The sequence below is a fragment of the Oncorhynchus keta genome, chromosome 7 (assembly GCF_023373465.1).
Source record: "Oncorhynchus keta strain PuntledgeMale-10-30-2019 chromosome 7, Oket_V2, whole genome shotgun sequence".
Taxonomy (NCBI): domain Eukaryota; kingdom Metazoa; phylum Chordata; class Actinopteri; order Salmoniformes; family Salmonidae; genus Oncorhynchus; species Oncorhynchus keta.
In genome coordinates, this window is record NC_068427.1 from 17,252,378 (window position 1) to 17,275,648 (window position 23,271).

The 23,271-nt window shown below is 43.7% G+C and overlaps 1 protein-coding gene across 12 annotated transcripts in view; it reads left to right on the plus strand.

Annotated features, from left to right (window-relative positions):
* The window catches only part of tns1b (tensin 1b), a 287,235-nt gene that overhangs the window by 147,952 nt on the left and 116,012 nt on the right, over window positions 1–23,271 (plus strand). For 3 of the 12 annotated variants that reach the window (XM_052522085.1, XM_052522088.1, XM_052522087.1), the window contains exon 1: window positions 11,239–11,948. The exons of 8 other annotated variants lie outside the window; for them this stretch is intronic. In XM_052522085.1, coding sequence (XP_052378045.1) covers window positions 11,928–11,948 — 21 coding nt within the window. In that variant the 5' untranslated portion in view covers window positions 11,239–11,927. Of the gene's footprint in view, window positions 1–11,238; window positions 11,949–13,166; window positions 13,415–23,271 lie in introns of those variants that run through there. One more of the 12 variants, XM_052522089.1, reaches the window with a different exon arrangement.

Consider the following 23,271-nt stretch of genomic DNA (forward strand, 5'->3'; position numbering starts at 1 on the left):
AAAAAAACACTAATTGGCATGAGAGCAATGACTATCCGTTATTTTCTCTTTATTTACTGTCTCTCCCTTTTTGACAAATCCAGGCACCTGTATATACACGTAAGCTCAGAGACACGTCTTTGATATGGTGGTTTGGTTGCTTTAGCTGGCCCAGCTTTCTACTCACCTGAAGGGAACAGAAGTCTGATTTATATGTCTGTGTCTAGCTGTCTCAACTTCACTGCCAGCGAACTTCCTCTGCTGACAAAGCTTGGTACATGTATAAATCTAGATAGCCCCTGTGTTTTCAGTTGATAAATCGAAAAATGGTGAGTAAGAAAACACCCCAAATTAGTAGGAGCTCCTTCAAGTGAATCAGTGCAGTGTATATTTTAGCAGGGTGAGGCTGAGGGAATCCTAAAATATATACTGTACATACGTACAGTACATTTAGATTCAGGCCCCACCAGTATTTAGTTGGAGTATCTCATCCTCTCTGAGGTAAGTTTTTGGAACACAACCCCAGAAGAGTCTGTCTTGTCCTTCCTTAATCTCTTGTTCCGTCTTGCTTGCTCTTACTTACCTCCTGTAACGGCAGCTGTCAAGATCATTTGGCATGTGCTCGCTCCTCTCCTGTTCCAGTGACTTACCTCAGATACGATACTTTGCCATTGGAGGCTGATTTATCGCGCAGAGGGTAATTGGAAAGCTGTGTCGTCGTTGCAGAGGACGAGGGAAGCTTTTTCATTATCTTAGATTTTGGCCCAGAGTAAGAGTTTGGCATGGAAGAAGAATGGGCATGAGGGATGTATATTTTCTGCTTAGAATGGCAAAGAGAAATGCGTAAGAGGAAATGTGCCAGAGGATGTTCTGCTTCTCATTCCTCTTTTCGACCCTCCCTAGTTCTCTGCATCTGCCCCCATTTCAGTTTCCAAGTTCAGTTAAAAAAACATTGATTCTTCTTTATTCCTCAATGCTCGTCACCCAAACCCAAGATGTCCTATGAAGCAGCTTTGGACCCAAGTCTCACACATCCCATCGTCTCATTCCCATTTTCAAACCCCCAGCCCCACACCCATGCTACTCTCTCTACTTGTGTTCTTTGACTGTTTAACACCCCCCCCAAAAAAAATCAGATCAAATCAAAATGATCTACGTTAGTCGGTAACACATGAAGACAATGGTTTTAGAAGCAGGGCCTTTTTCCTCATCTCAAGGTGTGTTTATTCACACTGCAAACAATACTGTACAGAACTAGGATCTTAATTTGAGCCAGTTTGCTACAGAAGGAAAATAATCCTGCAGCAATTATTATGTGGATTATAATTAATGGACATTTGTGTAGGGGTTGATACATTTTTCATAAGCAGTTTTAAACCTAAAATACACTACAGGTTTAAAAAGTTTTGCATTGCAGGAAAGTTCTCCTGCAACAGGGAGATCAAATTCAGATCCTACATCTGTACTCTCCCCTCAGACAAAGACCATATCATCGGATAGATATCATGTACCATTGTAATAAGTCTTCATTCCTCTTAGGTAACAGTGAGTTGAAAGACAAACAGTCGAACAACTCAAATGGGTCGACCCCCATCTCGCTTTGAGTGTGTGCCCATGCCTTCATGTCCAAAAGCTGTTGGTGGAATCCTTCGAGGAACAGCGCTGAGAACTTCCTTCCTTTTGTATGATTGAGACTGCAGAGAAGACTGCAGAGAAAACGTGATACCCAAGAAATGGGTGTGGAAGTTGCTATCCATGTGGGATATGGGCGGGCCTGCGAGCTGGTGAAGGGGAAGAGCAGAAAGGAGTTTGTGAATATGCATTGGGTCTTTGCCACAAGATCAGCAAGTTGAGAGATCTGTTCAAGTGACCAGCAATCTACATCAGGCATTATCAGTCTTTATATGAAATCAACAATCTGGTACAGTCTTAAAGATCATTTCATTACAAGTCATGGGATAGGGCGTCATTCTTGCCCCTGCCCAGTGGTGTCCTGTTCATTCCAAAGGAAACAAAAGAACAAAGCAACACATTGGCCATGGGATCAGTCATATGGACAGGGTTTGGTGATTCTTATTGAGTTATGAAGAGATGCTTTAATGGGTATTAAGGTTGTATTCGATATCTGACCGCCTGTTGTTTTGAAGACTCAACTGTAGGTTCAATTTTAATAAGGTGTGTTAGTGCTGGGTTAGAACAAAACATGTGCACCACCTGGCAGATCCCTAGTAATGGAATCAGAACCACTGTGCTAGTGGACGTGTCACTGTGTTAGGGTTCAAATAACTTTCACTGCCTATAGTGCTGGCAGGGCCTTGTAACAAATGTGGAGAATGATTGCACATAGAACGTGTGGCCTTTCAAGTCAACTGTACACCAAGAAGAAATACATATGTTTAGTTGTTCTGCTCACTCCTCTCTGTCTTTTCCGGTGCTGAGTTGTAGCGCATGGCTGCATCTTTTCTAAGTGAACGTGCCACATGCATAGATGCAGGAGAGAAGACAAACAGAAACGCCCAACCTTTGGCAAGATGGAGTAATCAAGAGTCTCTGGAAAGAATGCAAAGAGGCCAAGTGAGTAAGAGTATGGGGGAGAGAAGAAGAGAGAAGGGAAAGAAAGACAGAGACAGAAGTATGATGAAAGATGGGATAACCTGACCATAAATTGATACTGATTGATGCTGATTGAATACTGAATGTGTTTACCAATCAAAGCCTGACTAAAGATGAGTTATATCTAATCCCCCCTCACTTACGCAACCATCCTGTGACAGTTCATTCAACCAGGCCTGAATAATGTACAATGTTGCCCTGGTGTTGACATTCACTTGCTGTGACACGCTAGCATTGCCTGGGCGTTGTTCTGATGTTCCACGGGGGGACTGGTGTTGTTGTTGAGAAACCCTGAGTCAGCCTCAGGAGACTCTGCCTTAGAACAGAGACAGCTGTGTCCTGTGTCCTCGCCCAGAAACTCTCTCCATCTCTCTGTCTGCCATCATGTTCTGAGCGGTCATGCATGCCGGTCAGCTAACTACAGCTGACCCGCCACTGGTAGATCATCGAGCTCTGTGTTGCACAAGCATTGCAGCAATTGCTCTGCCAATGTGACCTAACTTTTTAGTGCCCTGAACTGTGTACTATATTTTTTATATATTTGATTTTTATTTAACCTTTATTTAACCAGGTAGGCCAAGTTCTCATTTACAACTGCGACCTGGCCAAGATAAAGCAAAGCAGTGCAACACAAACAACAAAGAGTTGCACACGGGATAAACAAATGTAGAGTCAATAACACAATAGAAAAAATCTATATACAGTGTGTGTAAATGTAGTAAGATTAGGGAGGTAAGGCAATAAATAGGCCATTGTGGTGAAATAATTACAATTTGGCATTAACACTGGAGTGATAGATGTGCAGAAGATGATATGCATGTAGATATACTGGGATAGGGGGGGGGGAAGGAGCAAAATAATAAATAACAATATGGGGATGAGGTAGTTGGGTGGGCTATTTACAGATGGGCTGTGTACAGGTGGAATGATCGGTAAGCTACTCTGACAGCTGATGCTTAAAGTTAGTGAGGGAGATATAAGTCTCCAGCTTCAGTGATTTTTGCATTTCGTTCCCGCCATTGGCAACAGAGAACTGGAAGGAAAGGCGGCCAAAGCAGGAGTTAGATTTGGGGATGACCAGTGAAATATACCTGCTGGAGCTCATGCTACTGGTGGGTGCTGCTATGGTGACCAGTGAGCTGAGATAAGGCGGGGCTTTAAATAGCAAAGACTTATAGGTGACCTGGAGCCAGTGTGTTTGGCGACAAATATGAAGTGAGGGCCAGCCAACGAGAGCAAACAGGTTGCATTGGTGGGTAGTATATGGGGCTTTGGTGACAAAACGGACTGTGATAGACTACATCCAATTTGTTGAGTAGAGTGTTGGAGGCTATTTTGTAAATGACATCGCCGAAGTCGAGGATTGGTAGGATAGTCAGTTTTACGAGGGTATGTTTAGCATCGTAAGTGAAGGATGCTTTGTTGCGAAATAGGAAGCCGATTTTAGATTTAATTTTGGATTGGAGATCCTTAATGTGAGTCTGGAAGGAGAGTTTACAGTCTAACCAGACACCTAGGTATTTGTAGTTGTCCACACACCCGCGGGTGGGTGCGGGCAGCGATCGGTTGAAGAGCATGTATTTAGTTTTATTTGCATTTAAGAGCAGTTGGAGGCCACGAAAGGAGTGTTGTATGGCATTGAAGCTCTGAGTTTTGTTAACACAGTGTCCAAAGAAGGGCCAAAAGTACACAGAATTGTGTTGTCTGCATAGAGGTGGATCAGAGAATCACCAGCAGCAAGAGCGACATTAGTGATATATACAGAGAAAATAGTTGGCCCGAGAATTTAACCTGTGCACCCCCATAGAGACTGCCAGAGGTCCGGACAACATGCCCTCCGATTTGACACACTGAACTCAATCTGAGAAGTAGTTGGTGAAGCAGGCGAGGCAGTCATTTGAGAAACCAAGGCTGTTGAGTCTGCCGATAAGAATGCGGTGATTGACAGAGTCGAAAGCCTTGGCCAGGTCGATGAAGACGGCTGCACAGTACTGTCTGTTATCGATGGCGGTTATGATGTCGTTTAGAACCTTGAGCGTGGCTGAGGTGCACCCATGACCAGCTCAGAAACCAGATTGCTTAGCGGAGAAGGTACGGTGGGATTCGAAGTGGTCAGTGATCTGTTTATTAACTTGGCTTTCGAAGACTTTAGAAAGGCAGGGCAGGATAGGTCTGTAACAGTTTGGGTCTAGAGTGTCTCCGCCTTTGAAGCTGGGGATGATCTCGGCAGCATTCCAGTCTTTAGGGATCTCAGACAATACGAAAGAGAGGTTGGACAGACTAGTAATAGGGTTGCAACAATTGAGGCGGATAATTTTAGAAAGAGAGGGTCCAGATTGTCTAGCCCAGCTGAATTGTATGGGTTCAGATTTTGCAACTCTTTCAGAACATTAGCTATCTGTATTTGGGTGAAGGAGAAGTAATGGAGGATTGGGCAAGTTGCTGTGGGGGGTGCAGAGCATTTGGCCAGGGTAGGGGTAGCCAGGTGGAAAGCATGGCCAGCTGTAGAAAAATGCTAATTGAAATTCTCGAATATCATAGATTTATCGGTGGTGACAATGTTTCCTAGCCTCAGTGCAGTAGGCAGATGGGAGGGCAGCTTATTTTCCATGGAATTTACAGTGTCCCAGAACTTTTTGGTGTTTGTGCTATATGTTGCAAATTTCGGTTTGAAAAATCTAGCCTTTCTTTTCCTCACTGCCTGTGTATATTGGTTCCTAACTTCCCTGAAAAGTTGCATATCGCGGGGGTTATTGAATGCTAATGCAGTACACCACCGAATGTTTTTGTGCTGGTCAAGGGCAGTCTTGGTTCACTCCAAGTCTGGAGCGAACCAAGGTCTGTATCTGTTCTTAGTTCTACATTTTTTTAAAAGGGCAAGCTTATTTAAGATGGTGAGGAAAGCACTTTTAGAATAACCAGGCATCCTCTACTGACGGATTGAGGTTAATATCCTTCCATGATACCCGGGCCAAGTCAATTTGAAAGGCCTGCTCGCTGAAGTGCTTTAGGGAGCATTTGACAATGATGAGGGGTGGTCGTTTGACCGTGGACCCATTACGGACGCAGGCAATAAGGCAGTGATTGCTGAGATCCTGGTTAAAGACAGCAGAGGTGTATTTAGAGGGCAGGTTGGTCAGGATGATATCTATGAGGGTGCCCGTGTTTACGGAATAAGGGTTTTACCTTGTAGGTTCCTTGATAATTTGTGTGAGATTGAGGGAATCTACCTTAAATTGTAGGGCATCTGGAGTGTTAAGCATATCCCAGTTTAGGTTACCTAACAGTACAAACTCTGAAGATAAATGGTGGGCAATTAATTCACATTAATTCACATATGGTGTCCAGTGCCCAGTCTTTAAAAAGTGGCAACAGTTAGAGACTTGTTTCTGGAAAGGTGGATTTTTAAAAGTAGAAGCTCAAACTGTTTGGGCACAGACCTGGATAGCATGACAGAACTCTGCAGACTATCTCTGCAGTAGATTGCAACTCTGCCCCCTTTGTCAATTCTATCTTGGCGGAAAATATTGCAGTTGGGTTGGAAAAGTACGAATTTTTGGTGGTCATCCTAAGCCAGGATTCAGACACGACTAGTACATCAGGGTTGGTGGAGTGTGCTCAAGCAGTGAATAAAACAAACTTAGGGAGGAAGCTTCTGATGTTAACATGCATGAAACCAAGGCTTTTATGGTTACAGAAGTCAACAAATGATAGCGCCTGGGGAATAGAAGTGGACCTGGGAGCTACAGGGCCTGGGTTAACCTCTACATCACCAGAGGAACAGAGGAGGAGTAGGATGAGGGTACGGCTAAAGGTTATAAGAACTGGTCGTCTAGTGCATTGGGAACAGAGAATCAAACAAGCAGATTTCTGGGCGTGATAGAATAGGTTCAGGGCATAATGTACAGACAAGGGTATGGTAGGATGTGAGTACAGTGGAGGTAAACCTAGGTGTCGAGTAACGATGAGAGAAGTTTTGTCTCTGGAAGCACTAGTTAAGCCAGGTGAGGTCTCCACATGTGTGTGGCGTGGGACAAAATAGCTATTTAAGGAAAGTTGAGTGGGACTGAGGGCTCTACATTGAAAGAAAACAATTTGAACTAGCCAAGACAGCAGTAGACAAGGCATATTGACATTAGAGAGAGGCATAAAGCAATCACAGGTGTTGATCAGGAGAACTAAGACAACAAGGTGAAGACCGTTAGCCGTGGCTAACAAAGACTAGTAGCTAGTTAGCTGGCTAGCTTCTGATGGAGATTCCAGTTATAAGGAATAAAATAGCAGATCCGTACCACATTGGGTGAGGCGGGTTGCAGGAAAGTATATTTAGTTCGTAGATAGAAAGTGAGAATAAGATATATACCAAAAAACCTGTCTATTTACATGGGATAAGACACGGGATAAGACAAAGACAAACCCAATCAGTTCAATCCACAAACCTCACATTACTGTTATGATAGTGTCATAAAAAGGTTGGGTGATGTGTTGCAAGATGTTCTGGTGATGTGTAGCAAGATGTTCTGGTGATGTGTTGCAACATGTTCTGATGATGTGTAGCAACATGTTCTGGTGATGTGTAGCAAGATGTTCTGGTGATGTGTAGCAAAATGTTCTGGTGAAGTGGTGCAAGAGGTTCTGGTGATGTGTAGCAAGATGTTCTGGTGATGTGTAGCAAGAGGTTCTATGGTCTTACTTTCCTAATATAAATCTGTTTAGTCTAATCTAGTCATTCTGTTTCTATATGTTTCCTCTCGATGGCGTTCCAGGAATGCAAAGCTGTGGGATGCACATCTTTATTCTATTTTGCTCCGGCAGGCGTCTGTTTGCTCATACCTTCACACCACAAGCACACTGGTATTTTCTTCCCTGATGCTGTACTGTACTGTACCACTCCCATCAGACACCTCCCTCCCTGACGGTGAGTCCTGGCAGTGTCAGCGCTGATTACAGGCAGCTACAAGGGGATAATACAGCTAATAAAAACCAGGACACAGGAAATATGCCAGACCCATAACATATTAGCACTTAACTCAGGCATATTCTCACACACACTGCACATACCTCACCAAGATACTGAACACACCTATGAATAGCCTTCACACACATTCACACTCCTTAAAAACCAGGGAAGTTCCCAGACCCATTGAGTCTCGTCCGTTCATTTACTTTACTGTACATGATGGTATTTGCTAGCTAGCTGACGTAAACCACCATGTTGTTTTGTTGCTAATACAACAAGCATTGTGTCCTCCCCCCACCCACTCACCCACCCATCCACCCACCCTTCCTTCTTTCCTTCCTTCTTTCCTTCCTTCCTTCCTACTCCTTGTCATTAATTGTGGATTAAACAACACATACAGAACAGGCATCTGGTGAACACAACTGCAGGAATGAACTCCTAGCCTAGGTGTTACTTTGAAAGTGCTGCCATGTAATTATTCCGACCCAACTTCAAAGAAGATGGTCAATCTTTCCATGCGGAACATAGTGTAATTGTGTGTTCCAAAATGTCTGCCATATAAGCATAAGTGGTAGCGTGCTTGTTGAGAGTCGACTACTGTTTGTTGTAGTGGTCAAATATACTCTTGAGGTTATGGAAATATGATGTCATTGTTATTGTCAAAGGATATGACAGCTACTACAACATAAGGATGGTTAACATATTACTGTTATGTGTCGACTCACCGCTTTGGACATTGTGGTTCTTTGCCTATACTATGCTTATTATTTATTTCGCCTGAATGCTTAAAAGCACACACCAGTAGAAATCCACTTTTTCCAGCTGAAAGACGATGGCCAGAGCTTACCCATGATGTTGCTCAACAATTGAAGTCAATAGTTATCATTTTTGTCAAGTATGATATACAGTGGGGAGAACAAGTATTTGATACACTGCCGATTTTGCAGGTTTTCCTGTTTACAAAGCATGTAGAGGTCTTTAATTTTTATCATAGGTACACTTCAACTGTTAGAAATGGAATCTAAAACAAAAATCCAGAAAATCATATTGTATGATTTTTAAGTAATTAATTTGCATTTTATTGCATGACATAAGTATTTTATACATCAGAAAAGCATAACTTAAAATTTGGTACAGAAACCTTTGTTTGCAATTATAGAGATCAAAAGTTTCCTGTAGTTCTTGACCAGGTTTGCACACACTGCAGCAGGGATTTTGTCCCAACTCCTCCATACAGACCTTCTCCAGATCCTTCAGGTTTCGGGGCTGTCGCTGGGCAATACAGACTTTCAGCTCCCTCCAAAGATTTTCGATTGGGTTCAGGTCTGGAGACTGACTAGGCCACTCCAGGACCTTGAGATGCTTCTTACGGAGCCACTCCTTAGTTGCCTTGGCTGTGTGTTTCGGGTACATGGCCCCATCCATCCTCCCCTCAATATGGTGTAGTCGTCCTGTCCCCTTTGCAGAAAAGCATCCCCAAAGAATGATGTTTCCACCTCCATGCTTCACGGTTGGGATTGTGTTCTTGGGGTTGTACTCATCCTTTTTCTTCCTCCAAACAGTTTAGACCAAAAAGCTCTATTTTTGTCTCATCAGACCACATGACCGTTTCCCATTCCTCCTCTGGATCATCCAGATGGTCATTGGCAAACTTCAGACGGGCCTAGACATGTTCTGGCTTGAGCAGGGGGACCTTGCCTGCGCTGCAACATTTCAATCCATGACGGGGTAGTGTGTTACTAATGGTTTTCAATGAGACTGTGGTCCCAGCTCTCTTCAGGTCATTGACCAGGTCCTGCCGTGTAGTTCTGGGCTGATCCCTCACCTTCCTCATGATCATTGATGTCCCACGAGGTGAGATCTTGCATGGAGCCCCATACCGAGGGTGATTGACCGTCATCTTGAACTTCTTCCATTTCCTAATAATTGCGCCAACAGTTGTTTCCTTCTCACCAAGCTGCTTGCCTATTGTCCTGTAGCCCATCCCAGCCTTGTGCATGTCTACAATTGTATCCCTGATGTCCTTACACCCTCTCTGGTCTTGGCCATTGTGGAGAGGTTGGAGTCTGTTTGATTGAGTGTGTAGACAGGTGTCTTTTATACAGGAGGGCTTCTTAAAGAAAAACTAACAGGTCTGTGAGAGACGGAATTCTTACTGGTTGGTAGGTGATCAAATACTTATATCATACAATAAAATGCAAATTAATTACTTAAAAATCATACAATGTGATCTTCTGGATTTTCGGATTCCTCTACATGCGTTGGAAGTAGGAAAACCTGCAAAATCGGCAGTGTATCAAATACTTGTTCTCCCCACTGTATTTGGGCTTGAAGTGACATATCTGAATTGTGCACTTTGTGCAATTCCATGTGAATGTGGTGTCTTGTCCTGTGATATGATATACTCATTATTTTCAGCCTACATTTGTTTAATTTCAGGGTTTTACCTCTCATTTAATCCTGCATGGGCTGGCTTGGCTTTGCTGTACCGTGGCCGAAACCTACCAACAGCTTACCTACCAAAGGTTGCACCTTGTCCTTTACAATGTCGAAAAACGCATATCAGCTATCTTTGAATGACTATCCATATTACCGGAGATTCATTTTATTATTTCAAACTATTTCTATGGCGGATTCTCATCTGCAATGTACAGAAGATGCGAAAACGTTGGAGATACCAATAGATGAGGAAGTCAAAACCCAGCAACAACAGATAACATTAGCTAGCTAGATAAGATTAGCAATATAGCTATCTAGCTAGCTAGATAAGGTTAACATGCTAGCTAGCTACAACGACTACTGTCAGTGCCGTAATTTCCTTGTGGAAATAATTTCCTTGTGGAAATTACCACACCCAATTCATGAATAAGTAGTTCATTTGAGCTGAAACCTTAATGTGGATTTCCTCTCTAGGACAGGTGAAATTGTGGCGGCAACTTCCTCTGGGGGGTTGGGGGGTGCTTTAAAGTTTATCTGTATTCTATGCTACCTTAATCTGTAGATAATTGTCACTAATTTGATTTAGATTTTTGACAAGGTTTCATGAAAAAGCACTACATTAAATGTAAATCACAATGTTTAGTAGCTGAAAGTCTGTTGTTGTTTCCTTATGAAACAGAATCATAGTATCAATAGATCACTAGAACACAAGGGACTAAACCAGGGGTGACAAACTCATTATGCCACATTTGATTTTCAATGAGGTCTGGGGGGATGCATTGAAAATGTGTAATATTTCCTCTGCGTCAAAATTTCCCCAAAATAATCCTCTATCCATAATTTTAAACAAAAAAGTTCTACGCTCCCTGGTGGTCTATCTTTCATTTAGGTGATTATTAGCGAGCTGGATACAGTAAACAACATCTGTATGAATGTAGGTCCATTATTCCATTATTATTACTACACAGGCTCTATTTTAGTCATTTGAAAGACCCTACAGGACTAAACTATTGTTTCAAGGGATATTGGAGCTTTTCTGAAGCTTCTCAGTTTGTGTGTGTGTGTGTGTGTGTGTGTGTGTGTGTGTGTGTGTGTGTGTGTGTGTGTGTGTGTGTGTGTGTGTGTGTGTGTGTGTGTGTGTGTGTGTGTGTGTGTGTGTGTGTGTGTTTGTGACTGTGTCTGTGAATGTGAATGTGTGTGTGAAAGAGGGAGAGAGAGGCAAGACATGAGCTTGTCAACTCGTATTTAACCTGTAACCCGAGAACCTGATAACAACGAGAGGGAGAAAAAAAGGGGGCTTTCGTCTTGTGTCAAGCTCAAGTCCAACCCCTGCACTCCTTGGGAAATGTACCTAGATATACTTCTGATGTTTTTTTCCCTCTCTCCTTGCTTGCGAGCATGTGCTCAGAGTGAGAGAGAGAGTAAAGGAGGAAGGAGTGACTAAGTGAGAGGGAGGAGAGCAAGGAGAGAAATAGCGAGAGAGGGGAGAGAGAGAAAGGGGGGATTAGCAATAGCCCGCAGCCAGACTTTCCCAATTTGTTGGTGCTGAGTGCTGCAGTGTGCTGTTCCAGATCTTGGGTGTTAGGGCTCACTATTTGGCCCTCTTCGTGGCACTTGACCGTATAAAGAGACTTGAGACATTTCTATGCTCATTTTTCTGGCAAGAGGGAGAGAGGAACGAAAAGCCAGAGCTATTAGCGTGGAGCCTTGTGAAGCCAGAAAAATACATACCTCTCTCTCTCTCACATACACCTCCACGATCTCTCCAGCCTAGGTAGGCAGCCTTTGGATTACCCCACCTAGTGTGCACGCCGACAAAGCAAGCCATTCTCTGCCTCTCTGCACACTGAAAGAAAGGACGATGTCGCACTAAACGTGGAAACAGCAAAAGAAGGAACGAGTGAAAGAGAGGGAGAGAAAGAGACGGTGAGAGAGGATGGCTACGGCTGTGTATCAGGTAAGAAGAACCGGCTGGTCCCACGCTCCTCTCGTTTGTGAGGAGAGCACTTGTTTACCCGGTAGTTATGTCTGGGATTTGAGCTAGGTAGTCTCCGGTCTAGGTTGTGCAACTCCAGCGGTGAATGGAATAGCAACCCCTGGCAGTGGCACACTGTGTTAGCTTGTTCTGCATAAAGAAACAGCAAGTTCTAAGTGCTCTCAGATGTGTGTGTGTGTGTGTGTGTGTGTGTGTGTGTGTGTGTGTGTGTGTGTGTGTGTGTGTGTGTGTGTGTGTGTGTGTGTGTGTGTGTGTGTGTGTGTGTGTGTGTGTGTGTGTGTGTGTGTGTGTGTGTGTGACAGACAGACAGACATAACGAGAATAATGAGACAGAATGAGAAGGGAACAGGAGTGTGTGCACTGACCATGTGAAATAGAGGATCACCTTTCAGTTCACTACATGCACTTCCATGTGGTAGACAGTAGTTAGTCTATTGGTACCATTGTGTTTTGGTCCATTTAGCATGCTTTGGGTGGTCTCGTGTTGTCAAACTGTTCAGAGCTTGTTCTCAGGACATAAAATGGCTTTTGCCCCCTTCACTGAAGGATCTATTTGTGTGTGTGTGTGTGTGTGTGTGTGTGTGTGTGTGTGTGTGTGTGTGTGTGTGTGTGTGTGTGTGTGTGTGTGTGTGTGTGTGTGTGTGTGTGTGTGTGTGTGTGTGTGTCTTCTTTGAGAGTGTGTGTTAGAGAAAATGAGGGGAAGTTGGAGAGTTATGTGTGTATCTGACAGGAATGACGAATATGGCTGTAAGTGGCGGGCAATAGGTGTTCCCCTTGAGGGTTGTTTGTGTGTGTGCGTCTGGGTCTGCATGTGCTGCCGGACCCGCCTCTCCCCTGTACCGTTATCTCTGCCTCTACTGTTGCTCATTCCCCTTTTGACTAAGAGGCTCCATATATGTAGCTGTGGGTCCATCCATATATATAAATAATACCTTATAATGCTTGTGAGGTGAGACATACTGCATGAAGTCATTCTCCTTAAATGTATAAGCTGTGTATGTGTGTATGTTGTTTGAGAAGTCAGAGGTGTGTGTGTGTGTGTGTGTGTGTGTGTGTGTGTGTGTGTGTGTGTGTGTGTGTGTGTGTGTGTGTGTGTGTGTGTGTGTGTGTGTGTGTGTGTGTGTGTGTGTGTGTGTGTGTGTGTGTGTGTGTGTGTGTGTGTGTGTGATGTGTCCACGCAGCACCCAACACTAGACCCTGACCCTGCTCCCTGTCCAATAATAACCACAGTCACTCTGTCTCAACCGTGAGAAACTAACAGCAGTTTGGGAATTTTTGGCTCTTATAGCAGATGCAATTGCATCCAATTTGCCTCAAATTGGGGGGGGAAAGAGCAACAGCATAGGCAGAAAACTTAGAGAGTATTCATCAGTGAGTTTGGAGCTCGTGGGAAATGAGCAGTGTTTGCTCTTAAAGACATCCCAGAGGTAATGTATACAACATTCTGTGTGTGTGTGTGTGTGTGTGCGGATGTGTGTGTGTGTGTGCGGATGTGTGTTTGTGTTTGAGTGTCTCAGTCTCCAAGTATCTCTCCTCCTCTTGCTTCTTCCCATTATTAGCCCAGTCCTGTACAGAATTCCTCCCCGCTTGCCTCACCATATCAGGAATTCCTTGTTAATGTATGGCCAAGAGAAATGTGAACCAATATGGACCATCTCACTAGAACATTGGGATGAAGCTTGTTTTGTGTGGGAATACAGTACCTATAGCATCCATTGGCAGGGAACCAGAGAGAGACTTTCAGTTTTGTCGTAGAAGCATATTTATTTTCACGTTGTCTGTTAGCCAAGCTTTGCTGCAGTCCACATCGGACACGTCGCGATAGATGTCCCCATGCAACAAAATACTGTATCGCCGAGCGAGCCAGGGAAACAGATGAATAGTAGAGTTGCGTTTTAGAGCGAGAGCGGGTGATGAAGGGGTGTGTGAATTTTGAGTGTGAGAGAGAGTGTGTGTGTGTGTGTGTGAAAATGTCTCACATCATGTCCTATAACCACATAGACTGTATACTGAGATCCTGTAGAATGTAGAGCATTCTTCTTATTTGCGCTGCTTGCCTCTAATTGTGATTTAAGAGCACTTCAGAATTCTAGGTCCACCATTGTACTCTGCCCCTAAAACATTTGGATGAGGATTTTGGCAGAGCAATGCTTTGTACTGTGTGGTAAGGAATGTTGTTTGATGAATGTCTGTTTAAAAATGTCCCATTATGGAACTTTGGGGCTTGTTGCATTTCGTGGAGATTTTTATTTTTTATTATTATCATTTTTTATTTATTGAACCTTTATTTAACTCGGCAAGTCAGTTAAGAACAAATTCTTATTAACAATGACGGCCTACCCCGACCAAACCCGGATGACGCTGGGCCAAATGTGTGCCGCCCTACACACACACACACACACACACACACACACACACACACACACACACACACACACACACACACACACACGCACTGCAATCAGGGGAACAAGAGTTTATCATACAGGTGTAGGATCCCTAATTTGATCGCCCTGTTGCTGGAGAACTTTCCTGCAATGGACAGGACATTTTAAACTTGTAGTGTATTTGAGGTTTAAAAAGGCTTCTAAAGCTTAGAATTTCCACTTTGAAATGAGATTTTCCATTAGGAAAATATAATCCACATAATAATTTACATAATAATTATTGTTAGTGCAGGATTATTTTCCTAATGGAGCAAACTGGCTCAAATTAAGATCCTACGTCTGTAGCCCCTCACTCCGTATCTGTAAAACGGGAACACCGTATCTTGTGCGGCACCACTTTGTTTACATTCCTGTTGTGTATTTTAGCAGCGCCAGCTTCATTCCTCCTCCCCTCCCGCACCGTGTTATTTCCCTCTTCCTTGATGGTAAACATAAGTACAGCTTCTGTGTGTGTGTTCAAGCGCGTGCGAGTGTACTGTGTGTGATGGCTAATCACGTCTGTCATCTATGTTTCGGTGCAGTCTGTGCCTGTGGATGTGTTTCAATCCCTCCCCAGGAAAGATAACGGTCCACCATTTGAATGTCTCTACAGAACATAGTGCTATCCTATTATCAACATTAGGTAAATCATCCAAAACATACGGTTTGTTATGATCTGGTAGAAGTTATTTAGGGGTTATTCTTTTCTGGTCCTGTTTTAAACATGTTTCAGCACTTTAAAGTTATAAGCCAGATACACTGTGATTGGTTTACAGGAACAGTTTGACGAGAGACATCTCCAACAACTACCTGCTGTCACTAGTGGACACCTGGGCCCCACATAGTTACTGGTAGGGGAATGTCTTTTTAACCCAGGGATCAGATTACAATCTAAGCCTCTATAACTCCTCACCCTTCCTTAAAGAGATTCAGAGACAGTCATGCCTGTCCATATGGAAGTCATGCATATCCACATAGTGTCCCCTTAAATTAGTTCAACATGTGTTTCTCTCCAGAGACCAAAAGTGTGAGATTCTCTGCATCATACGGGGAAAGTCACACAGAAGGTGATAACGTGTTAAAATGCTGTAGGGATCCAAAGGTGAGAGCAAGCAAGGGCCACAACAGAGTCTGTTCTTTCTCCTCTGTGGCACGTAATTGATATATTATTGTACAATCATTGATTGGCTAGGGGGAGACTGTTCTAAGTTGCTGATTAGAAGGAAAGGACAAAGGAGAAGTAAACACATTGGCTTGAGTTTGAGGCCTGAAGTCGATATTGTTCCAGAGAGAGACAAGAAACGACAGCACATCAGACAGTGTACGTCATCATATACTGTGCCCAGTTTATTGAAAAACACAACCAGCCTCGGTATGCACTCCATCAGATTCAACGCTGCTTTAGCGTTGGAACACGTAATGAGGCAGACATTAGCACTGCACTAATACATGTGTCAACGGTTAATTGTTTACAGTCTGGCTTTTAGTGAGATGAATAAAATCTTTGAGGGCACAGGGCCATGTTTTCTGAAGGCCCCATATACTTGAAGGGGGATAAGCTAATGTTACACATGGCTACTTTAAAGACTTTTGGTTCCTCTACAGTAAAACTGTTGACCGACCCTAAAGGGAGGTTTGTTGAGGAGATTGGGTGAAAACATCCGGTGTGTTGTTTTGGGCATAGTGAATAGTTGTCCATTCAGTTGTCACCTGACAGAGGGTCAGAACATCTCATGGCAAAGTAACCTTAAAGAAAGTCACGATAACTCATGACTAAGAGTTGCCAGTTAAACAGTGAAAAGCCAACTGTGACCAAAATATGCCCACTTACGTGTCTATGAAAAGGTAATGATTTTTGATTTTTTTTTAAGTATAATAATGCTATGTTGTTCAAGAGAATGGTGTACTGTAACTAAAAAAAAATCCATTGCTACCGTAATTGGGCAAATGAATGTCATGCCATGTGTTGTCTGGTATGCTTTAAAGGTGTGTGTTTCGGTAACACTTAAATGAAGAGCAGGACTTAAGTAATTATATTGCCTACAGCCCCATTGTCATCATATGTTATGAAGATTGCCCAATGACTTGTAAAGTAACAAATTGTACATAGCACAATTTAAAACTGACCTTAGATCAGTGTCAGGGCTCAACCTCATCCTATTTCTATACTCTAGTCACACATGGTGCACAATGTGATCTAAACGTCTCACGGTTCTCCACCAACAAAGTCTAGTGCCATGCCAGCTCCTCAAGACTAAGGCCATCCAGAGCCCCTATAATACCCCTTAATGGGGCCCAGACATTTAATAATAGCTGATTTCTCCAAAATGCCTCCATGCAATTAAGACGGCGGTCTCGCCTCACATAACGGCTCTTTATTGACCAGTGGTTGCTGTTGGAAGGGAGTGAAGGAAAGGGATAAAAGAGGAGAACGAGACCCTGTTTCCGCTCCTCTGTTCGCAATCCCAGCATTTGCCGCGGCCTGTAAGCTTGACAAGGGGGTTTACATTTGCGGGTGCGGGTAACATTGTCCCCGTTGATTACAGTAAAATGGCAGCCCTTGTCGTTTGCCAGTTCTGTCAGAATCAATGGCTCGCTGTATTTTGTCTCTTCAACCACATCCCACCACCGTAGTAGAACTGAGTCATCCACGGCCCTGTTTGACCCTCCTGGGACACCGTCAGTCAAATATGGAGTCCGGCTCACATGACTGCACCATTATGCTTATTGAAAGTGACTTCTCTGACGACCCCAGGGAGTAGAATAGAAACTATATAAGATCACATTCATGGTGGTTATGTCCTAAACATTGTGTTTTGTTGTACAGTGATTGTTTTGAATCTATAGTTTACAACTCATAGTTTGCCCTCTACAATCCTATTGGAGTCTAGAGTAATTCCCAACTGACAGAGGTTGAATGATGCCCATTCCCACATCAATAGTGATCAATAGAGATCCTACTGTACATTCAAGAAAACTAGTTACAAATGCAACTAAGAAACTAAGACCCTAATACTATACTATCCAGCATGGCTAGATAGTATAGACCAGAGGTAGGGAACTACACTGAACAAAAATATAAATGCAACATGTAAAGTGTTGGTCCAATGTTTCATGAGTTGAAAAGATGTTCTATGCGCACTAAAAGCTTATTTATCTCATACATGTATATATCCCTGTTTGTGAGCATTTCTCCATTGCCAAGATAATCCATCCACCTGCCAGCAGTGGCATATCAAGAAGCTGATTAAACAGCGTGATTATTCCACAGGTGCACCTTGTGCTGGGGACAATAAAAGGTCACTCCAAAATGTGCGGTTTTATCACACAACACAATGCCACAGATGTCGCAAGTTTTGAGGGTGAGCGTGCAATTGGCATGCTGACTGCAGGATCGTCCACCAGAGAATGTTAATTATTAACCATGTTCATTTCTCTACCATTTCTCCACCAATGTCATTTTAGAAAATTTGGCAGTAAGTCCAACCTGCCTCACAACCGCACAACACATATATGGCATTGTGTGGGCGTGTGAGCGAGCGGTTTGCTGATGTCAATGTTGTGAACAGAGTGCCCCAAGGTGGCGCTGGGGTTAAGCTACGGATAATGAACACATTTGCATTTTATTGATGGTAATTTGAATGCACAGAGATACAGTGACAAGATCTTGAGGCCGTGTTTGGAATGCTCTGGATCGATGTGTGCGACAGCGTGTTCCAGTTCCCGCCAATATCCAGCAACTTCGCAAAGCTATTGAAGAGGAGAGGGACAACATTCCACAGGCCACAAACAACAGCCTGATCAACTCTACGCGAAGGAGATGTATCGTGTTGCATGAGGCAAATGGTAGTCACACCAGATACTGACTGGTTTTCTGATCCACGGCCCCACCTATTTTTTTCAAGGTATCTTTGACCATTAGTAGCATATCTGTATTACCAGTTATGTGAAATCCATAGATTAGGGCCTAATGAATTTAATTCAATTGACTGATTTCCTTATATGAACTGTAACTCAGTAAAATCTTTGAAATTGTTGCATGTTGCGTTTATATTTTTGTTCAGCAGCGGGACGGTTTTTGTCTGGAGCGGATGGTCAAGGTGCCGGAACATAATGATAAAAAAAAAAAAAGTATTTTAGGGGGCCAAAAAAAATAACTTGCACGCATGTTGCCAATGCCCTGGTATAGACCCAAAGCCCCTCCATACAGAAGTGGTCCTTCTGTAGCTCAGTTGGTAGCATGGCGCTTGTAACGCCAGGGTAGTGGGTTCGATCCCCGGGACCACCCATACGTAGAATGTATGCACACATGACTGTAAGTCGCTTTGGATAAAAGCGTCTGCTAAATGGCATATATTATTATTATATATTATCACTTTCTTGCAAAGGGAGGCTAGGTAGAAGGTAGGTACCCTCTTGCTTTGTCCCTATCCCACCCATCATTATCATCAGCCAGCATGTGCATCCCCCACCCCTACTCCTCCCAAAACTCCAGACGACTCCCCGAACGCTATGTGAAATATTCTCTCCCTGGGAACCATGGGTGCGCACCAACAGTTTAATGCGGGGAAGGGGGGCTGTGTTCCACGTAACATCCCCTCCCATGAGGTCTCTCTCACTCTCTCTTATCCGGCCCTCAGTCTCCCTGTGGAATGTTTATGGAATGCAGGCCCTAGCTGTTTCCACGGTTTCATCAGAAAGCCCTTGTGTTCTTGTTTGCTTTTTCTGCCTTGATTGATGGGGGGACTTTAGTATTGGAAAAAAGGCAGGAAACACCTTGCCAGGTCTGGATCCTTCCATGCTGCAAATATTCACCATCCAGACCAGTAGCACTAAAACTACAGGGCTGGTCATGCAGCCAGCATGGAGCAGTCAACTGATCTTCAACAGAGAAACTGGGGTTGACATAGACTCTTGCCCTCACATTCGGCTGTGATATTATAGTCACAATTGGCAACAGTGTCATACAGTACAATGTTATGATTTACCTTCCAGGAGCAGAAATGGAGACTTGTATAAAAAGTTCAATGACAGTATTAGTCTTTGAGTGTGCAAGCAGGTATGCTGTACATTGTGTTTGCATGTATATGTGTGTGTGTGTGTGTGTGTGTGTGTTGTGTGTGTGTGTGTGTGTCTGTGTGTGTGTTCTGTGTGTGTGTGTGTTCTGTCTGTGTGTTTGTGTGTGTGTGTGTGTGTGTGTGTGTGTGTGTGTGTGTGTGTGTGTGTGTGTGTGTGTGTGTGTGTGTGTGTGTGTGTGTGTGTGTGTGTGTGTGTGTGTGTGTGTGTGTGTGTGTGTGTGTGTGTAGCACAGATGCGTTTTCTCCAAACTCCATAAAGGGAACCACAAACTTTACTGAAAAGTGTAACTCTTTCTATTTTCCCCAAATGGAAGAGTTTATCTGCTCTGCTCACTAACATTTCAACATTGGCTCTGGAATGAAACTGCGGTGATTAATGCTTATTTGAGCGAAGGTATGCAGTTGGCGTCCCAGAGATGTGTATGTACTGTATCAATATTGCTCTAATGGAGTCAATTATGGACTTATTTATTTGCACATCAGCAATTCTGAGCGATTGTGTGCAAACAAAATTGTGGTTATAAGGGAGTGTGTGTGTGAACAGTTTGTACTTATTCAGCATGTGTGTATGCACGTGTGTCTTTGTCGTGTGGCGCACCCATGTCTGTATGAGGGATAGAGAAAGACATAGACATTCACCCATCTATCTCACCAGAGACCTCAGACGCCAATGAGAGATAACTCATGTTTTGTGCCAGTTAGTCTGCTGTCACCGTGTTTCCAAAACTAGACCCGGAGCATCAAACCAGCCCACCTGCCCGCGAAGGGGATTTCTGTATCCCCATAACTCTTCTCCACAAATGTGCTAAATGCCAGCCAGGCTGCCTGCCTGTCAGTGCTAGCCTGTCTCAGCCTGCCACAGCTCCCTGAGAGACAAAATAACTATTGCTTTCCAAGGCTTGACTAAGGCAATGATAGTCAAATTGAGTTATAGTACTGTATGTCAGCTCAGGGGAACCAAGGGTGAGTAATCTAATGTTGCCATAACCCTATAGACTTAGACTTACACATATTATGATAAGCTACAACACCATACAATACATTGCAATTTTACAATAAGGTGTACTACAATGAAATACTCATACACGTACCTATCGCATTTTACTTTCTTACATTTGATCATATGGGCCTTATGTTCTTCCATTGCTTGGTCATGTTCAAATAACTTGTGACTCTGATATTGTTTCATGGCAGGAATCCACTATTACCCTCATACACACAAGTCTCCCTCGTGATTGGAGATTAACCTTCACCTTCCCCTCTGTTATCTGTATCCTAAGCAATAACCAACCTTTTTAGCCTGTTCCCAGATCAGTTTGTGCTGTCTTGCCAACTCCTATGGCCACACATACAGATCTGTGATCAGGCTACCACTTTCTTGCTCTCCTTGTTTCTGCCTCCCCTTTTCCCCTCTTTCACTGTCTCCATGGGGTACTCAATGCTTGGCCATTTGCCAAACAATAAAAACATGGCAATGTGCAAATCACCTCATTGGTAAATAAGACTTGATCCCACATGTCACATTGAAGAGTCTGGAGGAAGTGTGACCTCACTGTGCAGTAACAAAAGAAACAAGGCATAGCTTCTCTGCCGTGTGACAGTAGTTCTGCCAAACAAAGATGGAGTGAGAATGAACAGGCGGCCCTGTTGAAGCAGCAGGCCTCTCCTCGCCAGGGAGAATAAACATGGCAGGGAATTAGAGTGTGTCAAAGCCTGCTCTATTCCACACCCCTCTTTCACCCCTCTGCCATGTGCGCTCTCTCTCTGTCTCTCTGTCTGTCTGCCTGTCTCTGTCTAACACTCTCACATGGGATAAACAAACGTACAGTCAATAACACAATAGAAAAATCTATATACAGTGTGTGCAGATGTAGTAAGATTAGGGAGGTCAGGCAATAAATAGGCCAGTGGCAAAATAATTACAATTTCGCAATTAAACACTGGAGTGATAGATGTGCAAATGATGAATGTGCAAGTAGAGATACTGGGGTGCAACGGAGCAAAAAAATATTTTAACAATATGGGGATGAGGTAGTTGGGTGGGCTATTTACAGATGGGCTGTGTACAGGTGCAATGATCTGTGAGCTGCTCTGACAGCTGATGCTTAAATTTAGTGAGGGAGATAAGTGATTTTTGCATTTCTTTCCAGTCATTGGCAGCAGAGAACTGGAAGGAAAGGCGGCCAAAGCAGGAGTTCTTCAGGGGCTCTTTCAGTGAAATACACCTGCTGGAGTGTGTGCTATGGCGACCAGTGAGCTGAGATAAGGCGGAGCTTTACCTAGCAAAAACGTATAGATGGCCTGGAGTCTGTGGATTTGGCGACAAATATGAAACGAGGCCCAGCCAACGAGAGCATACAGGATGCCGTGGTGGGTAGTATATGGGGATTTGGTGACAAAACGGATGGCACTGTGATAGACTACATCCAATTTGCTGAGTAGAGTGTTGGAGGCTATTCTGTAAATGACATCGCCGATGTCAAGGATCTGTAGGATAGTCAGTTTTATGGGGGTATGTTTGGCAGCATGAGTAAAGGATGTTTGTTGAGAAATAGGAAGCCGATTCTAGATTTAATGTTGGATTGAAGATGCTTAATGTGAATCTGGAAGGAGAGTTTACAGTCTAACCAGACACCAAGGTATTTGTAGTTGTCCACATATTCTAAGTCAGAACCATCCAGTGTATTGTGAGCGGACCAAGTAATTGGGCGTCACTCTAAAGCAGGAAGGTGGAATAAACGAGTCAGGAGTAGGATTTCTTGATTGAACACAGTTCTCTATTGAGGGCATTTGGTCAACACAAACAGTCCAACATAATCAATGAAAATCTTCCAAGGAAAAACATACATCTTCTTCTCCAGATGAAACCGGAACACAATAGGCTTATCTTTAAACTACAACAAAAAGTCACGGGATTGTCACCGTCTTAGTGGTTCTTCCTGGATAGCTCCTCTCTCTCTCGGTGGCCATCTTCCAGAGATAGTTTTCCCCTCTTTCTGCTGGTTCCATTCTCTCTCTTATAGGGCAAGGAGAGTATGTCATTAGTACCGTCAGCTGTGCTTAATTGCCTCTGGTTACCTTGTCTCCCATGCCTTGTTGGGCTACTATCCATGAGCCCAGCCTGCCCTCTGGTGGTCCTTCCACAGTATTCATGATAGACGGGTGGGCAAGTGCGGGCAGCGATCGGTTGAAGAGCATGCATTTAGTTTTACTTGCATTTAAGAGCAGTTGGAGGCCACATAATGAGTGTTGTATGGCATTGGAGCTCGTCTGGAGGTTTGTTAACACAGTGTCCAAAGAAGGGCCAGAAGTATACCGAATGGTGTCGTCTGCGTAGAGGTGTATCAGAGAATCACTAGCAGCAAAAGCGACATCATTGATATATACAGAGAAAAGTCCCCCATAGAGACTGCCAGAGGTCCAGACTATTTGACACATTGAACTCTATCTGGAGTAGCTTGTGAACCAGGCTAGGCAGTCATTTGAAAAACCAAGGCTGATGAGTCTGCTGATAAGAATGTGGTGATTGACAGAGTCGAAAACCTTGGCCAGGTCGATGATGGCGGTTATGATATCGTTTAGGACCTTAGCGTGGCTGAGGTACACCCATGACCAGCTCAGAAACCAGATTGCATAGCGGAGAAGGTACGGTGGGCTTCGAAGTGGTCAGTGATCTGTTTATTAACTTGGCTTTCAAAGACTTTAGAAAGGCAGGGTAGGATAGATATAGGTCTGTAACAGTTTGGATCTAGAGTGTTTCCCCCATTGAAGAGGGGGATG